The 16092-nt window shown below is 37.7% G+C and overlaps 1 protein-coding gene across 2 annotated transcripts in view; it reads right to left on the reverse strand.

The window, feature by feature from the left end:
• Positions 1-922: 922 nt before the first annotated feature.
• necab1 (N-terminal EF-hand calcium binding protein 1) overlaps positions 923-16092 on the reverse strand; it is a 46145-nt gene continuing 30975 nt past the window's right edge. Inside the window, exons 7-14 of one of the 2 annotated variants that reach the window (XM_075449628.1) lie at positions 15147-15268; positions 11711-11787; positions 10179-10226; positions 7098-7210; positions 4681-4758; positions 3263-3354; positions 1610-1675; positions 923-1430 (exon numbers count right to left, since the gene is read on the reverse strand). In XM_075449628.1, coding sequence (XP_075305743.1) covers positions 1647-1675; positions 3263-3354; positions 4681-4758; positions 7098-7210; positions 10179-10226; positions 11711-11787; positions 15147-15268 — 559 coding nt within the window. In that variant the 3' untranslated portion in view covers positions 923-1430; positions 1610-1646. Of the gene's footprint in view, positions 1676-3262; positions 3355-4680; positions 4759-7097; positions 7211-10178; positions 10227-11710; positions 11788-15146; positions 15269-16092 lie in introns of both variants that reach the window. The other variant, XM_075449627.1, reaches the window with a different exon arrangement.

Below are 16092 nucleotides of genomic sequence, written 5' to 3' on the forward strand. Positions count from 1 at the left end.
TTGTCTTGCTGGTTGGATGTTATAACCTTACTTCCGTAACAAGCAGTGACCTTTGCTGAATCTGTTTCTTCCAGCTGCATTTCTACTGAGTTACCACATAGTGGAGCAGTTTGCAAATATAAACATCCACGTACAAACAGTTAAAGTCATACATTTACAGACATATGGACTCTTTAAAATAGTTTTGTAATCGCTCAACTGATTCCATGTTTCAGGATGGTTGGTTAGTTATTAGTTCACTTTTAATCTAGTCCAGATTAAAGAGACAGTAGAACCTTAGCTGTGTATGTGCTGACTAAAGAAATCTGCTTCAGAAGACTTCAGAAAAAAAGATAAACCCTCTTTTTAAACCCTCTAATTGCCTGGGGGCACCAAAATTAAACTTACTTTTTTCTTCTTTTGGTCCATTAAGATAAACACTGATCTGTCTGACTGTTGTTCTGTTGAGGATTAGTAATGCTCCCATGACATAAAAACTCCATCCCAACCTTATCACAGGTTCACTTCACAAAATGAAATGCAATCCCAAAGAAATAAAACTATATAACTATATCAAAGCACCATGCAAAACACTGTCCATAAAGTTAAAAGTTTAGTCCCATATTGGTCATCAAAATTGGCACATAGTTGTGGCAAAAAGACTTGAAGACAACAAACTTTAAGTAACGGGGTGGCCCTCACAAAGCCCGAACGCAAATCCAAGTTAAAATTTGTGGCCAATTTTTGTGTAGGTAAGAAGGCTGATAAACCTAACCTGGTAACACCCGCTCTGTCAGGAAGAAGGAACCAAAGCTTTTGGAAGTAGATCATTTAAAGGCAATGCTACCTGAAAAGTGTTGGTTCACTTGTGGAGAAATAGTTGCACAAATTAGTAAAACCAAGGGTGAAAGAGTAAGAGAGATGTACACGACATACACAACGATATCATCTTTATTTAAGACTTTTCTCTCAGTTTGATACATTAAATACAGAAACTACAGAATTATGCTTTAATGAGCTCTCTAGAGCTGCTACGATTGATACAATAATAATTTCCCAGTGCCTTTTATTATGTCTCTTTCGCACGCACACACATTTGTATTTTTGTGAAGATGTCAGTTTATTTCTTTGATACCTCGCAAAATCAATGACCGTCACAGCAAAATCCAAATTCTAATCCTAACATAATCCTAAATGTAGCCCGAAACCAGAGTGTGAAACAAAAATGTCCTCACTTTCCCTAAGCGTCCTCACTTCCCATGTGTTGAATTCTAGTCCTCACAAAGATAACTATACAAGTATACACACATTCAAACAACACACACATACATAAACTCTCATGAACTACTCTGGACAGCAGATGATGTCACGGCAAACACAGTGATGATGTCAGATCATCAGATGGATCATTGTCTGAAGAGGTCATTGCTTTAAGGATGACGGAGCCTCGTCTAGGAGTGTAAACAAACACACACGTGGGCAATGTCAGCTACCACAAAACTATGAAGGAACATGGAGGTCATAAATACTAATCACCATGACTTCACAAGTTGTATTAGTGTGCATATGTGTGTGAGGTGCTACTGTGGACTTCCTGATGTGTTGACAGGTGACTGTTTGCTCTTCTCACCCATCAGTGACAACCAGTGAAGGGTGCTGTTTGATTTTCAGTTGTTGTTGAGGACCCACCATGAGGCTGCAGAGGACAAGCAGAAGAAATTATTGCTTAATTCCATAAAAGGTTAGCCCAATTCACGAGTTGATCCATTCACAGTCGTACACATCAACACGCGTTCCTCTTTTATTCTTTTATAACAGCTTAGGGTACAAGACCTTAATTAAAGGCAGACCTTTACTTCAGATTTTCATTGTTTATGTTTTTCAGCAATGTCTTGATGAAATATCTTAAATTGTAATCAGGCGCAGGGCAAATAAACACTTGTGCATTATATCCACATACCTGTGCAAGGTATGCGTATGCAAGTCAACCAGAAATCCATTCATTGCTATGTAAAACATCACTGTTGTTTATTTTCCCCTCAAATATTTGCCTCGGGAACCCTTAAAACATTTAACTTTTTCAGTGGATTGTGGAGAGAGAGACTGTGCTGTGTGCCAGAAAGTTGAGTAAAAACGTATTGGCGAACAGGCATCATGAGCTGTAACTACGCACTTAACACGTCCTGCATCGTATCAAATAAAGAAAAATCAAATAAACTCCTAAAACACGGCCCTCTTCTCGGTGAGCAAGCAATGGTTTTGGTAGTATTGAGATAAAATCTTTCCAGCAATAATGAAAAAATAACAGGTAGAAAATGTTTTTGTATTTATGTGTAAAATAAATAATTTAATTTGGCATGGCAAAGATGGAGAAAAAGATTAGTTTGAGTCTGTGTTGTTTGGTCTTATAAGTAATTAGCATTAAATCTACTAGAGAGTTTCATTCTAAAAACAAAACTGTTTAAACTCAAACACTACAAAAAACAGTTAATAAAAATTCCAACTTCCTTGTTTACAGATCTCTCAGTCACACCTCTTTTACCTTTATTCAAATAAGTGACAACTGCCATATCCTGATAAGAATTTTAAAAGACAAAATATGAGTTTGATTATAAGCTGTCAGCACAGAATTAGTTCTCGATTAATGATAACCCCAAACACAGCATCCCTGAAGCTGAGAGGTTCACCTGAGTAAAATCAGACTTTAATCAAAAAGTGTTGCAAATGTGAATGAAATTTTCAGAAAGTATTGAAATTAAAATGGAAACGTAAGTGCACTTGAGAAGCTTTTTTTTGTAATAATTAAAGATTTTCCCAATTGTTTGGTGTTTCCATGTAGATTTCTTTATGCACACAACTTTATGGCTTTTAAAGCTTGATGCTAAAACAATTAGAGTTAAGAGTGATGAAAAACTACCCCCAGGGAGGCGGGGCCGAATGCCTCCACACTTATTTCAGTAGGCTGAGAAACACACTGCACATTACACTGTACTGTATCTATGTAAATTTGTACATATCTACATGTGTATCTTTTTTAAACATACGTATCGATACATCACACCACATAAATACTATACATTTCATCATATGTACCCATATCATAAAAATGATCATGTTCACCTACACAATGGTTATTTTCATGAATGTTATTCTAATATGCAAAATTGGTTAGGTGACAACATATTTAGTTGTTTAAATACTTTTACTTAACCTGTGGCAATAAAGTTTAATTTAATCAAAAATGTAATGCGATGTATGTATTATGGGCTGTAGATGATCTTACCTGGAACGAGCATGGTAGTAATGCTCTCAGGAGTTTCCAGGAAGTCTACGTTCCCCCTTTGGAAGGTTTTACTGTAATTAGTCTGTAGGTGACTGGGACACAAAGAAAGAAAGGATTCACTTACAGCTCTTTGTGTGTAAAGTTGTCTCTGTAAATCAGATCTCTTCCTGGCTCTTTTACAAACAACAGCCAACAAATACAGAACCCCCCGCACAGTAATACTTTACCTAATCTAGTGAAATTTAGTTCAAAAGACAAAAACAGAAAAAGTAAACACAGAAAAATAATTACATTTATTCAAGCAGGGATGACACAATAGCTACTCTATCGACTGGCAAAAACAATGGATAGGAATTGTTCAATGCTTTTAAGAGATCGTGGACCTTTTGCAAAGAGTAGAAGAAGATTTAGGATCTACTCCAGTAAAAGAGCAAAGTGGGGTCAGTACTGTCTCTGCATCAGCCACGTTGCTATTCAAAAATGAAAAAAAATGTGATCACGTGTCATAAAATTGGATCTCTTCTAACAACACAAAGAACATAATTATATGTACCAAATAATTCATGGACACGCATGTTTCCTTTTCTAAAAAGACTTCTCAGTGACACGTGTATCAGACCTTGCGATTACCTTTTGTTGTATAAGACAGCGTAGAGATCTGGTAATTCCTCAACACATTTGATAATAAATGTATGTGTAAGCTAACAATGTTCCCAGTTCCAACCACAGTTCTAAGCCAGATGTCACTCCGCCAGATGTCTTGAACATGTATGTTTACAGTGGTAATTTCTGTGAAATGGGACATGTCGTAAAGTATGACTTTTAATAAAACTATTAGACTGAAGTTTATGATTTAGTTATTCAATTACTGAGCCAACAAGAATTTTGAATGCTAAAATTGTATGCATATGACAGAAGTTTAGTGGTACGTTGTAAATTCTGATTGCAGTTCTGCCTACTGGATGTGCATAGATTCAGTAATGTTTGTAAAAGTACTGCAAATAATTCAATTTTCTACTCAACCAAATCTCTTCCTAGGGTTGAAGCACATTCTTCAATGTGCTTCATGTAAGCTCTGAAAAGATGATATTCAAATGCCATTTCCTGCGTTTTGAGAAAGGTTTCATGTTTTCTACTGACCAAAAAAAATTGCCAATTCTGGCAAAGTAAGCCCATCTCTTCATTTTCTATGGTACATCATTTCAAAATGTATTGCTCTTTTAGCTCTGTGCTTGCAATAATTTTCAAGTATAAAATTGGACATTTTTGTAGATACTAGTTTTATACAAAGAAAACGGTATGCTAGCCAGAGTATTTCAGCCAGTGTCAAGAAAAAAGTTTTCCCTATGTGATTTCAAGCTACAAAAACCAGCCCTGGTGCATTATTCGTGACCCATGTGGGGCAGGTTGATACGTACTTCTTCCAAACGCTGTTGTGCTCCCAGAATTCATAGAGAATAAAGCGTGATTCATTTGCCAGCCGCTGAACTGCAATGCTGTCAAATGCAAAACAAAAGAGAGAGCACAAGTCATGCAGTCAGTAATTACTGTTCTACATGTCCCCCAACACAGCCTCTGAGGCTGAATTGTTTTCCACATTCTCTGTGTGCAGGCGGCATTGATTTGTACAAAACAACAGTGTGACTTACCCTGCAGTCAAAATGATACGCAGTTTGTGTTTTGTCAGAGGCAATATTCACATCTTAGCTTAAAAATGAGCTCAAAATCAAGAAGCTTTAGAGAAACAATCATGACAAAGCACATAAATGTCGAACTCTACTTCAGGCTGCAGAATTTAGTCTAAAATTAAAGTGACAGTGACTGTGAGACTAATTCTGTTTGAAGATGTGTTTAAGCTCTGTGCAACAGAGATGAAAGAGCTGAACAGAGAATTTTTCAGGTGAAAAAGGAAATGTAAATATTCTTGCTTCAATTGACACAACATGTTGTGATCAGATGCAGCTCTGCAGGTAGAGCGAGTCTTGACAGGAGAGTCTAATTTCTGTTTTTCATGTGTCCTGATTAATTATAATTGCTCATTATCTCGTGGAAATTTCTCAGTGAGATGTGAACCAATTAAATCATATCAAGAAGGGCACTGCTCTTAACTGCTCAAAGCCACAGAGGGGATTATTTAATTTGACACAAATTAGTAAATTGTAATGCACAAAATATGGAGACGAATATTGTAGCATAACAAACTTTAATGAAAGGCTGAATATACATTTATTTTTAATTATGGAAAGAAATGACAGTCAAATATATACATATATTTGTGTGTATGTATACATATATATATATATATATATATATATATAAACAAATATTATGCTTCTAATATGAATATTAAGGTGTTTAATTTGCTAAAACATATAGGTACCATGTAAAAAATGTTTCTATTAGAAAGATATGAGTGATATCACCAGTGCTTGATTGGTGCTCCGCTCGCTGAGCTGAAACATGTCCAAACGGTGTGTATTAATCATGTTCCTGCTCCAAGAATTGGACATGCTTTGACACATCAGATGCTTTTTTTGATGCTTAAAAAAGTTTCCGGTTGTACGTTGGAACTGATCCTGGTTGTTATGGACTTTTAAGTTTGTTTTTTCACTGATCAGCACTTAAGCAACACGAGCTTGCTGTACATGCTTCTGGCAGTTTGAGCTGATGACTTTTGTTCAGAGCTCATGTTCACTAGGTAGCGAATGTAGTGAATGAATCATTGAACATGCACCTTTCCCTCTCTGTGAACGGGTCTGAAATCATTTTAGCAACCTATTTTTTTCATTTTGTAGGTTTTACAAAGCATTGTCAAACACAAACAGAAGCAGCCATCCCATGACATCTGCAGCAGCACAGAATATGCCAAATAAAAATAGTTCAGATACTGAGATTGAAGATATCCATGGTTCCTTGTCATGATCTTCGATTTTGGTTGTGTGTTGGATTTTCTTTCTGTTTTTTTTGGATGCTTTTCTTCGTCAGTTCTACCGTTTAATCTTAGAAACAGCGATGTCTAATAGTTTTTCCTTTTGGATTTAGCTCCTGAAACCTGTTTTGAATTACACTGATTACTCTACAGCACTGTTCTGTTCCCACGCACACCTGTTTGTTATTACTCCGTCAGTATATATAGTCCTAGGTTTTCTGCTTCCATTTGCCAGATCGTTATCAATTATCCTGATTCCTGTTAATTACTCACTCTGTTCTGTCCTGCCCATTTTGTTTTTCATTCGGACAACAAAGTTTTTATATTTCCTGCCAGTGTAGCACTTTTAGTTTTTTTCTCTCTTTAAAAATAACTTCAGCTTAGCTCCTACAACTGTCTGTATTATGGGTCCTAACCACTCCATACATTTAATGCTGACAGTTTCAAGAAATTAAAAGTTGAACTTTGATTACAAGGTTGACATTAGCTAACAGCATGGAAACAATAATGGCCTCCATGTTCAGATATTCTAATTTCTGAGTGGCTTCATGGCAATCATCTTTTGATACAGGTCTCAGATGTCTCAGTTTGTTAAATGAAGCAATTTTTTTTCATGTGTTTTTTCTGTGTACAGTATTTAATGCCAGCAACAGACCCTCACTTCTGGTAAAGGTGATGTCAGAAGCAGCAATGAAGGATACATCCATCCTCAAGGTCAAGGGTCAAAGAGACTTCACATCTGTGTACATGTGTGTAGTTCTGCTTTTTAATGTCGCTTTCTAACTTTTCTTCCAGATCTTTAATCGTAATTATGTCCTTTGCACGGCAAAAGGGAAAATGATAGAAATCTAAGCAGAAAATCCCTGATACAAATGAGCAAAGTGATTAAACAGAAAATTAACTGACTGTACACATCCAGTTTGGGCGCAAGCACAGTCCATGTACTGTCTGAGAGCCAAACGAAACTCCTCCAGCTCCTCCTCGAGCACTGAGAGCTGCCTCTGGACAATTAGGACGTGCTGGAAAGACAAAACACACACACACACACACAGTCAGAAGGTCAGAATTTGCTTCGGGTGTGAAGGAGGACCATTGGATTCATTGGAGTGTTCAAAAATCCTCGGGCATGATTTCACCTTTGCTTTGTGTATCATCAGAAAGCTGATGACTCACACAGGACTCTGAGGTGAACAGTTTTCTGTGTGATATCTCACATCTTGGCATCAGTTTCTGTTTGAATTTACCAACATAAAGTATATGCACCAAGACCAGTACATGTCGCTGATAATAGTAAGGTTTTGTTTTGACCATCTCACGTTTGACATGCAAGGGACAAAGATGTTGTAGCATCTTCACGTTCAAAGGTGTGAACAACAGGATAAACCTTATTTAATCATGACAACAGACAGCCTGCAAATCATTTCCTGTTGCTGATGAGGAACTGTTGACAGGCAGAGCGAATGATGAGAACAGGAAGTGAATGGCATGCCCGCTGGTTAAAAGGTAAACTGTGTGCGTTAATGATTGTGAGCCTCCTGGAGATGAACATGCGTCAATGAAGATGTCCTCCAAAGTAAATAAAACATAACTGTGTGTGCGGTAATGACTAATAAAACGCCTCAGGATCCTCGCTCTGTGGCTTACTTGGGAGAAAGAACCACACACACACACACACACACACACACACACTAAGGCATCTTATCACAAACGCAATCACCCCATCACACGTAAGGCTTGAGTTGTGGGTCATTATTGGTGTTTTCAGCAGCCAAATTATTCCCAGTGACACACAGTGTTAAGCCAATTAGCCATTGATGAAGTCACACGGACAGGCGTCTGCATCAAATGAGTAATGAGATATGACAGTGATATGTGGTATTCATATCCAAGGGTTGATGTGCACAGACACTGTTGCTGTACACACCAATCACTTCTTAATTACAAAAGTCTGAAATTCATGATTTCACCTTTTGAACATCCAAACTTGCAACCAGGTGCTGTCTGATAACTCATTGGTGAATCAAAAGATGTCAGTAATCTTTTTTTTTTCTATCCATTGACTGTTCAAGTGACTTATAAATCAAATAGGTCAACTGTTTTCTGGTTGCAGTATCACCGGTGTAAGGAAGAGCCGCTTCGTTCAGTATTTTTCCATTTTTGAGCATTTTTTCATTTTAGTCATAATTGTCATAATAAGTCCTTTGGGAAACTGATGGGCTTTCTTTCAGATTTTGAATAGTCTCAGCTAAAAAGGTATCGGCTAAATAACGATGATGATAATACTTAGTGGTTTTAAGTAAATACTTCAACCCGGTCTTTACAATAAAAGTTGTTTGCAGATAGAAACAACAAACCACTTTTCAGCCAGGACACTGAGGTTCATATCCTAAATGTTTCCATTCTATTTCTCTTTAATGTTCTCAGATTTAAGTCTTTTTCACACATGTATTAAAGCGCTGAATATTTCTTAACATTTTTTCAGATTGCCTAAAGTCTGAAGCATTAAATGCGGACCTCTAGCAGAGGTCAGCCAGTCCATAAATGTGCTCTAAAGTGAGATCATGTGTGAATACAGCAGGTCGTCCTCCAGAGAATTCACAGCGAGAGTGCATGCTCTTCAGAACTGCTACTTCTTACTCTTTTTTTTTTTTTTTTTGTTGACTTGTGTGCTGTTTTTCACTCGCTATAATGTTGCGTGTACAGCCAAAGACATGTTTTATTAACAAACAATCATTGTGGAGGGCTCAAGGGTCCCATCCACCAGTCTCAATGTACTGCAAAGAAAACACTCTGTAGTATTTCCAACTGTGAGAATCTACTTCCAGCTCATAATCTCCTCTTGTGAAGTCTGTATCTGATTCTCTCGACATTTTCAAAACATTTTCTGGTGCTCGTGTGTGAAAATAGTTCTGTCTTGAGTTTTTTTGTGCAATCATCTTTGTTTTGTTTTTTTAGACCGAATTCCATGCTATTTTCAAGCTTTTTTATTTGCTGTTTGGCTATGGATCCAAAACTACTTGACTGGAAAAGATCATAGTTTGAGTTCAAACAGACTTATTAATACCATAATACCGACGTGTCCAAGAGAAACTGCTCATCAGTAATCAAACACAACCTTTTTAGAATTGGGATTTTAGACATGGCATTGCGCATATGTTCCAAATTCCCATCTTCTTGCATCTATTAGTAAAAACAGTAAAGTGTTTTTCATGTTTATCACAATGCAATAACTAATAGATTATAGACTGATTGAAATTATTTTACTGAAGAACTGAAGTTGGCCATCACTCTCCATTTCTTCTTTCGAATGTGAAAGAGCGGTTTTGAAATATTACTGTTTGTATTCAGTCAACCTGCGTCCCATGAAGGAAGATGTTGAAGAGAAGCCTCTCAGAGAGTGTAGTGTTTATGTGATTGTCACTGAGTCAGTCGTTTGCAGGGGAGGATTTCTCAGCAGTGAAATTAGTGACATGATGCCTGACCGGCAGCAGCAATCTGTCTTTGCTCTGGCATGTGGATGCTGACAACATGCACACACACCTGAACACCTGAACTCATGTACTGTACATGACCACAAGCCTGATGGGTACTTTATTTGCCAGGAGGTTGCCATGCATGAGTAGCTAAAAGAAACATCCTGACTGGAGAAGTCATTTATTGATTCTTAAAGGTGTTTAGTATGGATTTCTGAAACACCGTAACTACCCTGTTTTTCCTTTTTCTTCACCTCACACACAGTCAAATGTCAATGTCTGATCCTTACTGATTCTCTACAACTGACTATCAAGCCCCGAAAGATTACAGACAGACAGAGACAAAGAAGAGGAGGATGCGCTGCTGACAAACTCTGCTGTCGCTATGACAACAACTTACTGCTCATAACCAAGCAGCCCCCTTGTTTGTACTATGCCGCCATATGAGAGCAGTCACACAGAGCGGTCACTGCAGCAAAACAAGTGAACAGTGGACAAGAGTCAATAAACAAACCGATTTGCTCTCCACGACCTCCTCTTCAACGGGCTCCAGACGAATCTCCTGCAAAACAAGAGGAAAACAACAACTATAGGTTTTCTTTAAAGAGACACAAAACTATTTTCATGTTCCCGGTGATCTCTGTCAAGTGCAAATTTGAGCAAAAGTTTTTGGGGTCAGCTGGCAGCACAAACTGTGATATGAGGCCAAACTACAAAAAACAATCTGAAAAGCATCGAGTGGAAGGGTTGCAGAAGTGACTTCTTTTGTTGGTTGGTCACTAACAACTCTTTTTTACATAAGTGGATATCTGATTTTACATTGAGGGGATAAAACTTTTTGTTGTTTTCATACTTAGTTTTGTTTTATTTCCATAGACTCATGTTGTTTCTGTTTTGATCTACAGGTCTTTGACTGCGGAATGAGCTACTAAATGCTATCAGGCAGGGGTTACCCTCTATACTGTCAGGAATCTCTCGAAGAGTCATCTCTTCCAGGAACACCTCAGGAACACACCAACCAACTAAAGCTTGGTTTGTGGTTCTTCGTTACATCAGCACATCAGATCGCTAAAGAAGTTTAATCAGTCAGCTATTTACATGCAAAATACTAGTACAGCAAGTGAGTCCTTTCCTGCTTTAGGATGATATATATTTTTTTGGTTTTGTTTTCTTTGAGGATAATTATCATATAGATGATCATATCACTCAGATTTTACCAATGACTTACTGTCAACCAACCTACCACACATTAGTAACAAATCTAAAGCAATCCTATAAAACTAAATAAAACTAAAAAGGAAATAATTGCCAAAAAAAGAGAATTAATTTTATTGCTTTAATGACTAATGATGGATAAAGTATGAACCTGACATTTATCAACCACGAAAAAGAAATGCAAGATCAACAGATTAGATTGGAAAAACATTACATTACAATAACTACAATAAATTGGATAATAATTGTCTTGGATTGGACTGATCTTTAAAGTGCCTTGAGATGACACGTGTTGTGATTTGGCACAATGTAAATCAAATCAAATTAAATTGAATTCGAAAAGATCCGAGGATTAGAAAACAACAGATTCTTCTCGGGTCCAAATGGGATCAATCCTTTTTTTTTTCTAAATTGTCTTAAGATATCCTGGCATTGTATATTATTTAATGTATGCTTCTTATGTCTTATTCTGACACGCTACTTTTGTCTTCTGTTTTCATTGTTTGTTTTTGTTTCATACATAGCGAACAACCATCACATATTTCCTGGGTTGGCAGATCCATTTGAATGTGTTACATATCAGTTGACAGCGCACGGCTTCTTTGAACATGAGCAGATAGTGTGTGCCGCTGATATTTTCTGTATGTGCATATGCGTATGTGTTTGTATGTGGGCGGGAGTTTGTAAATTTTAGAGAAAGATGTGAAGACAGTAGCTGGGATGGTGAATGGAGACTGACAGATTAAAATAGTGGAATCTGGAGTGAAATGGTTTTGGTTTTAGTAGGTAGGTAGGGAAACAGCGAAAAGGTTGAGAAAAAGGTCAAGTAACCTTTTGTTCTAGACGGTCGATAAGCTTCTGCAGCCTGTTGACCTGGACTATCCACTGACTGTCTTCATCATAAACACCTGGAGGAGAAATATAAAAAAGCACAGAAAAAGGACAAATGTCAGACTAAAGAATAAACAACAAAAGTCAACGGATGAAAGGCTGTATTTTCTGTATTTTCAACATTTTCCTGAAACAATTTCCTAAATCGAATGCTTTAATAAATAGTGGTGGTGTGCCAGGTGACATTTCAAGGTTTCCTTTCATGGCATGTGTCACACGTTCATGCCAATCAATAGAATAGCTCAAAGCCTCGTAATCAGTTTGTAAAGGCTCTGCATTTGTTTCACAGATCTCCTGGCAATCACAGCTGGTGCCCTATTGGAAGTGCAAAGAAGAAGGGACTCCCTGCAATCAGTGCTTGAAAATATGCAAATCAACCAAGATGGAAGTGAAGATTACTGGAAAATTGTTTGGGATAAACAATTTATGGATAAAAGACAGTTCAATAGGACTTTCAGACAAAAAAATGTGTTTACAATTATAAATCTGTGACTTTTTACACCTTTTTAGCATTGTACCATTTACATTTTTGTTACTTTTCTTTTTTTTTTCATGCATGTAGCATATTTATACTGCCATTTTGTGCACATATAAGAATACGCAAAGTATTGCCAAAAAGTGTTTCAGAGATAGGTTGCTCACAGAGGACTATGCAACAGGGTCTGTGTGGTGGTAAAGCATGAGCTTCGATGCCTGAAAAGCATGTTGGGTAATTCATGTTTTTGCAAACCACAGATAAAATAAATCTCAGCGTTTCTGAATCAAAATAGCTCACTTTTGGCTCACCACATACTATCAAAACGATTCCTCAGACTTCAGGTTACACCCACTTCAACTTATGCCCACTCACACTGTCTGTAAATGCACCTTCTAATTTTTATCTCTTTAAACGGTCAACTGTGACGAAATGAATACGCTTAAACTTTCACCAAATGTAGACATTTTTAAATCCAGGTTAAAGACATTTCTTTTCTCATGTGTCTATGCATGAAATATCTTTTAGCTTATCTAGACTGTTGCCTGTTTTTAAATTCATTTAAATGATTTTATTTGTTTCTCTTTATATTCTTTTATGTATTTTTAATGCTTCTTGCACTCCCTGCTGCAATGCTTTTATTTTATGTAAAGCACTTTGAACTGTTTGTACATGAAATGTGCTATATAAATAAATTTGATTTGATTTGAGTGAAGGCATATTCTATCTACAGGGTTTCTTATTTAGCCAGAATCATCTGGTTCTGCTGTAGTATTTTCTCCCTGTTTCATTTATGGCAACAACCAGATTATCATGAGATAGATGCCAAAATACAACTTGTACATATCTCAGAAATGATAAACACTGCATTTATTTGTATTTTTGCTTTTCAAACATGTAAACATTCAAATTCTACTTGGGGATTTGATTGAAAACATGCAGAACTGTGAAATATTTACAGGTTTTTGTGTACAATTTGAAGTACAATCAGTATTTGTAGAATACAGCACATAATAACCAGACAGCCAGTGGTAGTGAGCTCTCCATTTGCTTCAAAATAATGGATGTAAAAATGAATGTTCTACCCCGAATCAACTTTTTGTTTTTTATGATCCCCTTAGCCCCCCCTCCCAATTACTACAAAGATATCCATTCATCAATCTCTCAATTCATTTGGAATGGTAAGCGCCCCAGAGTAAAACTAACAACATTACAGCGACCTAAATTATTGGGGGGTCTTGCCTTGCCAAATTTCCAGTTTTATCATTGGGCCTTTTAGATAAGAGCGCTACATGTCTGGACAGACCCCAGCTCAAAGGTACCCTGGAGATCTATAGAGGAGGCCATGGTTAAGCCCCATAGATTACAAGATTTGCTTTTTACTGGACTTGGAAGATCTAACACCAATATTAAACTTGGTTGTATAATTGCACACTCATTAAAGGTTTGGAAAGAGGCAGAGAAGTGCATGGGTGTCCTGCTCCATACAGGTGCACTAAATCCTCTATGGCATAACAGCAGATTCCTGATTGGTGGCCTTGTCATTCCACAACTCACACTGGTCCGCACAGGGCATAAATACTGTAAATGATATGTTTGACGGTGATGGCCTGCGTTCATTTCAGAATCTTAAAATCACATTTAATCTACCCGTTTCATCATACTTTGTCTACCTCCAGCTACGCTCTGCTCTCAAAGCATATGGTGTGCCATGGGACCGTCCACCTATAATTCATCCACTGTTTAAATGGGTTCAACCCTCTAACAATTTAAGAGGCAGAGTCTCTTTGGTTTACAATGCTTTATTACATAAGTCTGCTGGACAGCTAGCCATAGAGAAAATATGGGACAGAGATCTCTCCACATACAATCAAGAACTGGACTGGGATGAAATATGGATAAATCTCTCTCAAAGCTCAAAGAACCTAGCTCACCAGCTGATCCATTACAAAACTATCCATAGAGCATATGCAACCCCTTACAGAAGGTTCCAGATGAACCGTGCCCCAAGCTCTATTTGTAACATCTGTAATGCTCTACCTGGCACGTTTTTACATATGTTTTGGGAGTGTCCTATAATTGCAGATCTGTGGTCTAGTGTAGTAAAGGACCTCTAAAACTGCTGCACATCAACTTCCCAAAAATACCACACATTTGTCTTTTGAACGATCTCACCGATCTAGAGTATTCCATTATCCAACAGAGAATGCTGATGACAGGCTTTACAGCCACCAAAAAGGTAATTTTGCATCTATGGATTAACCCCCAGGTTCCACCTCGTAAACTTTGGATTAACTACTTGGACAATATTGTTAATTTAGAATATCACACAGCAAGAGTAAACAAAGCCATGCCTTCCACGTTACAAAAATGGCAAACATTTCTTGTTAGAATTCAAGATTTAAACAGTCAATCTCACCTTCAGTGAGTTTACATACGTGTATGTGGTGTTGTGTGTTTTTTGTTGTGTTTTTTTCTTATGTTCTTCTTCTTAGTTGAGTGTGTTTTATTTCTATGTCACTGCATGTCTTGTTTCCTGTAATATCCTTGCAGGCCAAACCTTGGCATTTGGACTGAAATGATGGACTCAAAAGGACTATATGGACTCAAGGGACTATATAAAAGCAATAAAAAAAGTTGATCACAAAATTAAATAATGGATGTATAGCCCTGACCTCAAACCTACATGTGGACATAACCATCCTCCTCCTCTAGCTCATCTCTCAGGCTCTTAGTGCCCTTTATTCATTCACACCAACAAGACCTCCCCTCCACTCCTGAGCTCTGCTCTCTGGCCTGCAGAGACATGCTGACGTTGGCCCCGCAGCTTCTTTATGCTGGCAGCGGCACCACAATGAAATATTTAAAGTCAGAACTAGGCAGACAGGCCCGTAAACCCACCTGAATTGACGAGACTGAGGAGCGGGTTGTTGGGAGAGAGGCTGCTGTTCCTCTGAAGCCTCCGATTAGAGCGACGACCTGACAGCTGGATGGACAGAACCTCCGGCTTCAATGTGCTCTGTCTGGAGTCAGAACAGGTTAATCAATACTGTGAGACTGTAACATTTAAGTGACGCTTTCAAATATTTTGCCTATGAAAAAGAAAAACGCACACTAAAGCACATGTTGTATAACCCTAAAAATGACTCGTGTTGAATGGCCTCTGCTCTTGCATGGTGATTAATGTAATATAGAGCATTTCGCTCTTAATAATAGATGGGTGAGTGATGACTGGTAATTTTCAAATGTGAGGGTAGTGTGCAGTCAAAATGTTGCAGGACCTGCAGAATGAAGACTAATGAAGACTTTTCTCCTTTCACAGTCCAAGATGGCACCCAGGTGGCTGGAGTCTCAAGCAGAGCTGTGCCAGCTGTGAATAGATCTAGCAAACCTGAAGTTGCCCTGACCTCCGCTGTATTTGCATGTCGCGTTGGGCAGACAGTGATGCTAATGCCAGTGACAAGGTGCATACAGCCACAGGGTGACTTCACCTAAGATTTATCTTACCACTGTCAAGCTGCTCAGTCCCGTTCATTGAGGAGACCGCAGGGAGTCTGTGGGGAGTCGTGTGTGCACGCACATACGAGAGTCTCTTCATACCTCTGCATGCGTTTTAGACTTTATGTGGGTTTTTTTTTTGGTAATCTCCAGGTTAGTTAGTCTTGAAAGGCAGCACTGTTTCTGAACAACCAATTCAGTGTGTAAAATAAAATAAAAATAGTAGAATGTGATATTTTTACTGCATAAATTCAAACAAAGATACAAAGATGTAATATGTTGAAAAATTGGAAAAGTTCTGTTAGGCTTGAAAAATACCTGATAATTAGATTAACTAACAGCAGGCCAT

This window comes from Odontesthes bonariensis, chromosome 18 (genome assembly GCF_027942865.1).
Source record: "Odontesthes bonariensis isolate fOdoBon6 chromosome 18, fOdoBon6.hap1, whole genome shotgun sequence".
Lineage (NCBI taxonomy): Eukaryota > Metazoa > Chordata > Actinopteri > Atheriniformes > Atherinopsidae > Odontesthes > Odontesthes bonariensis.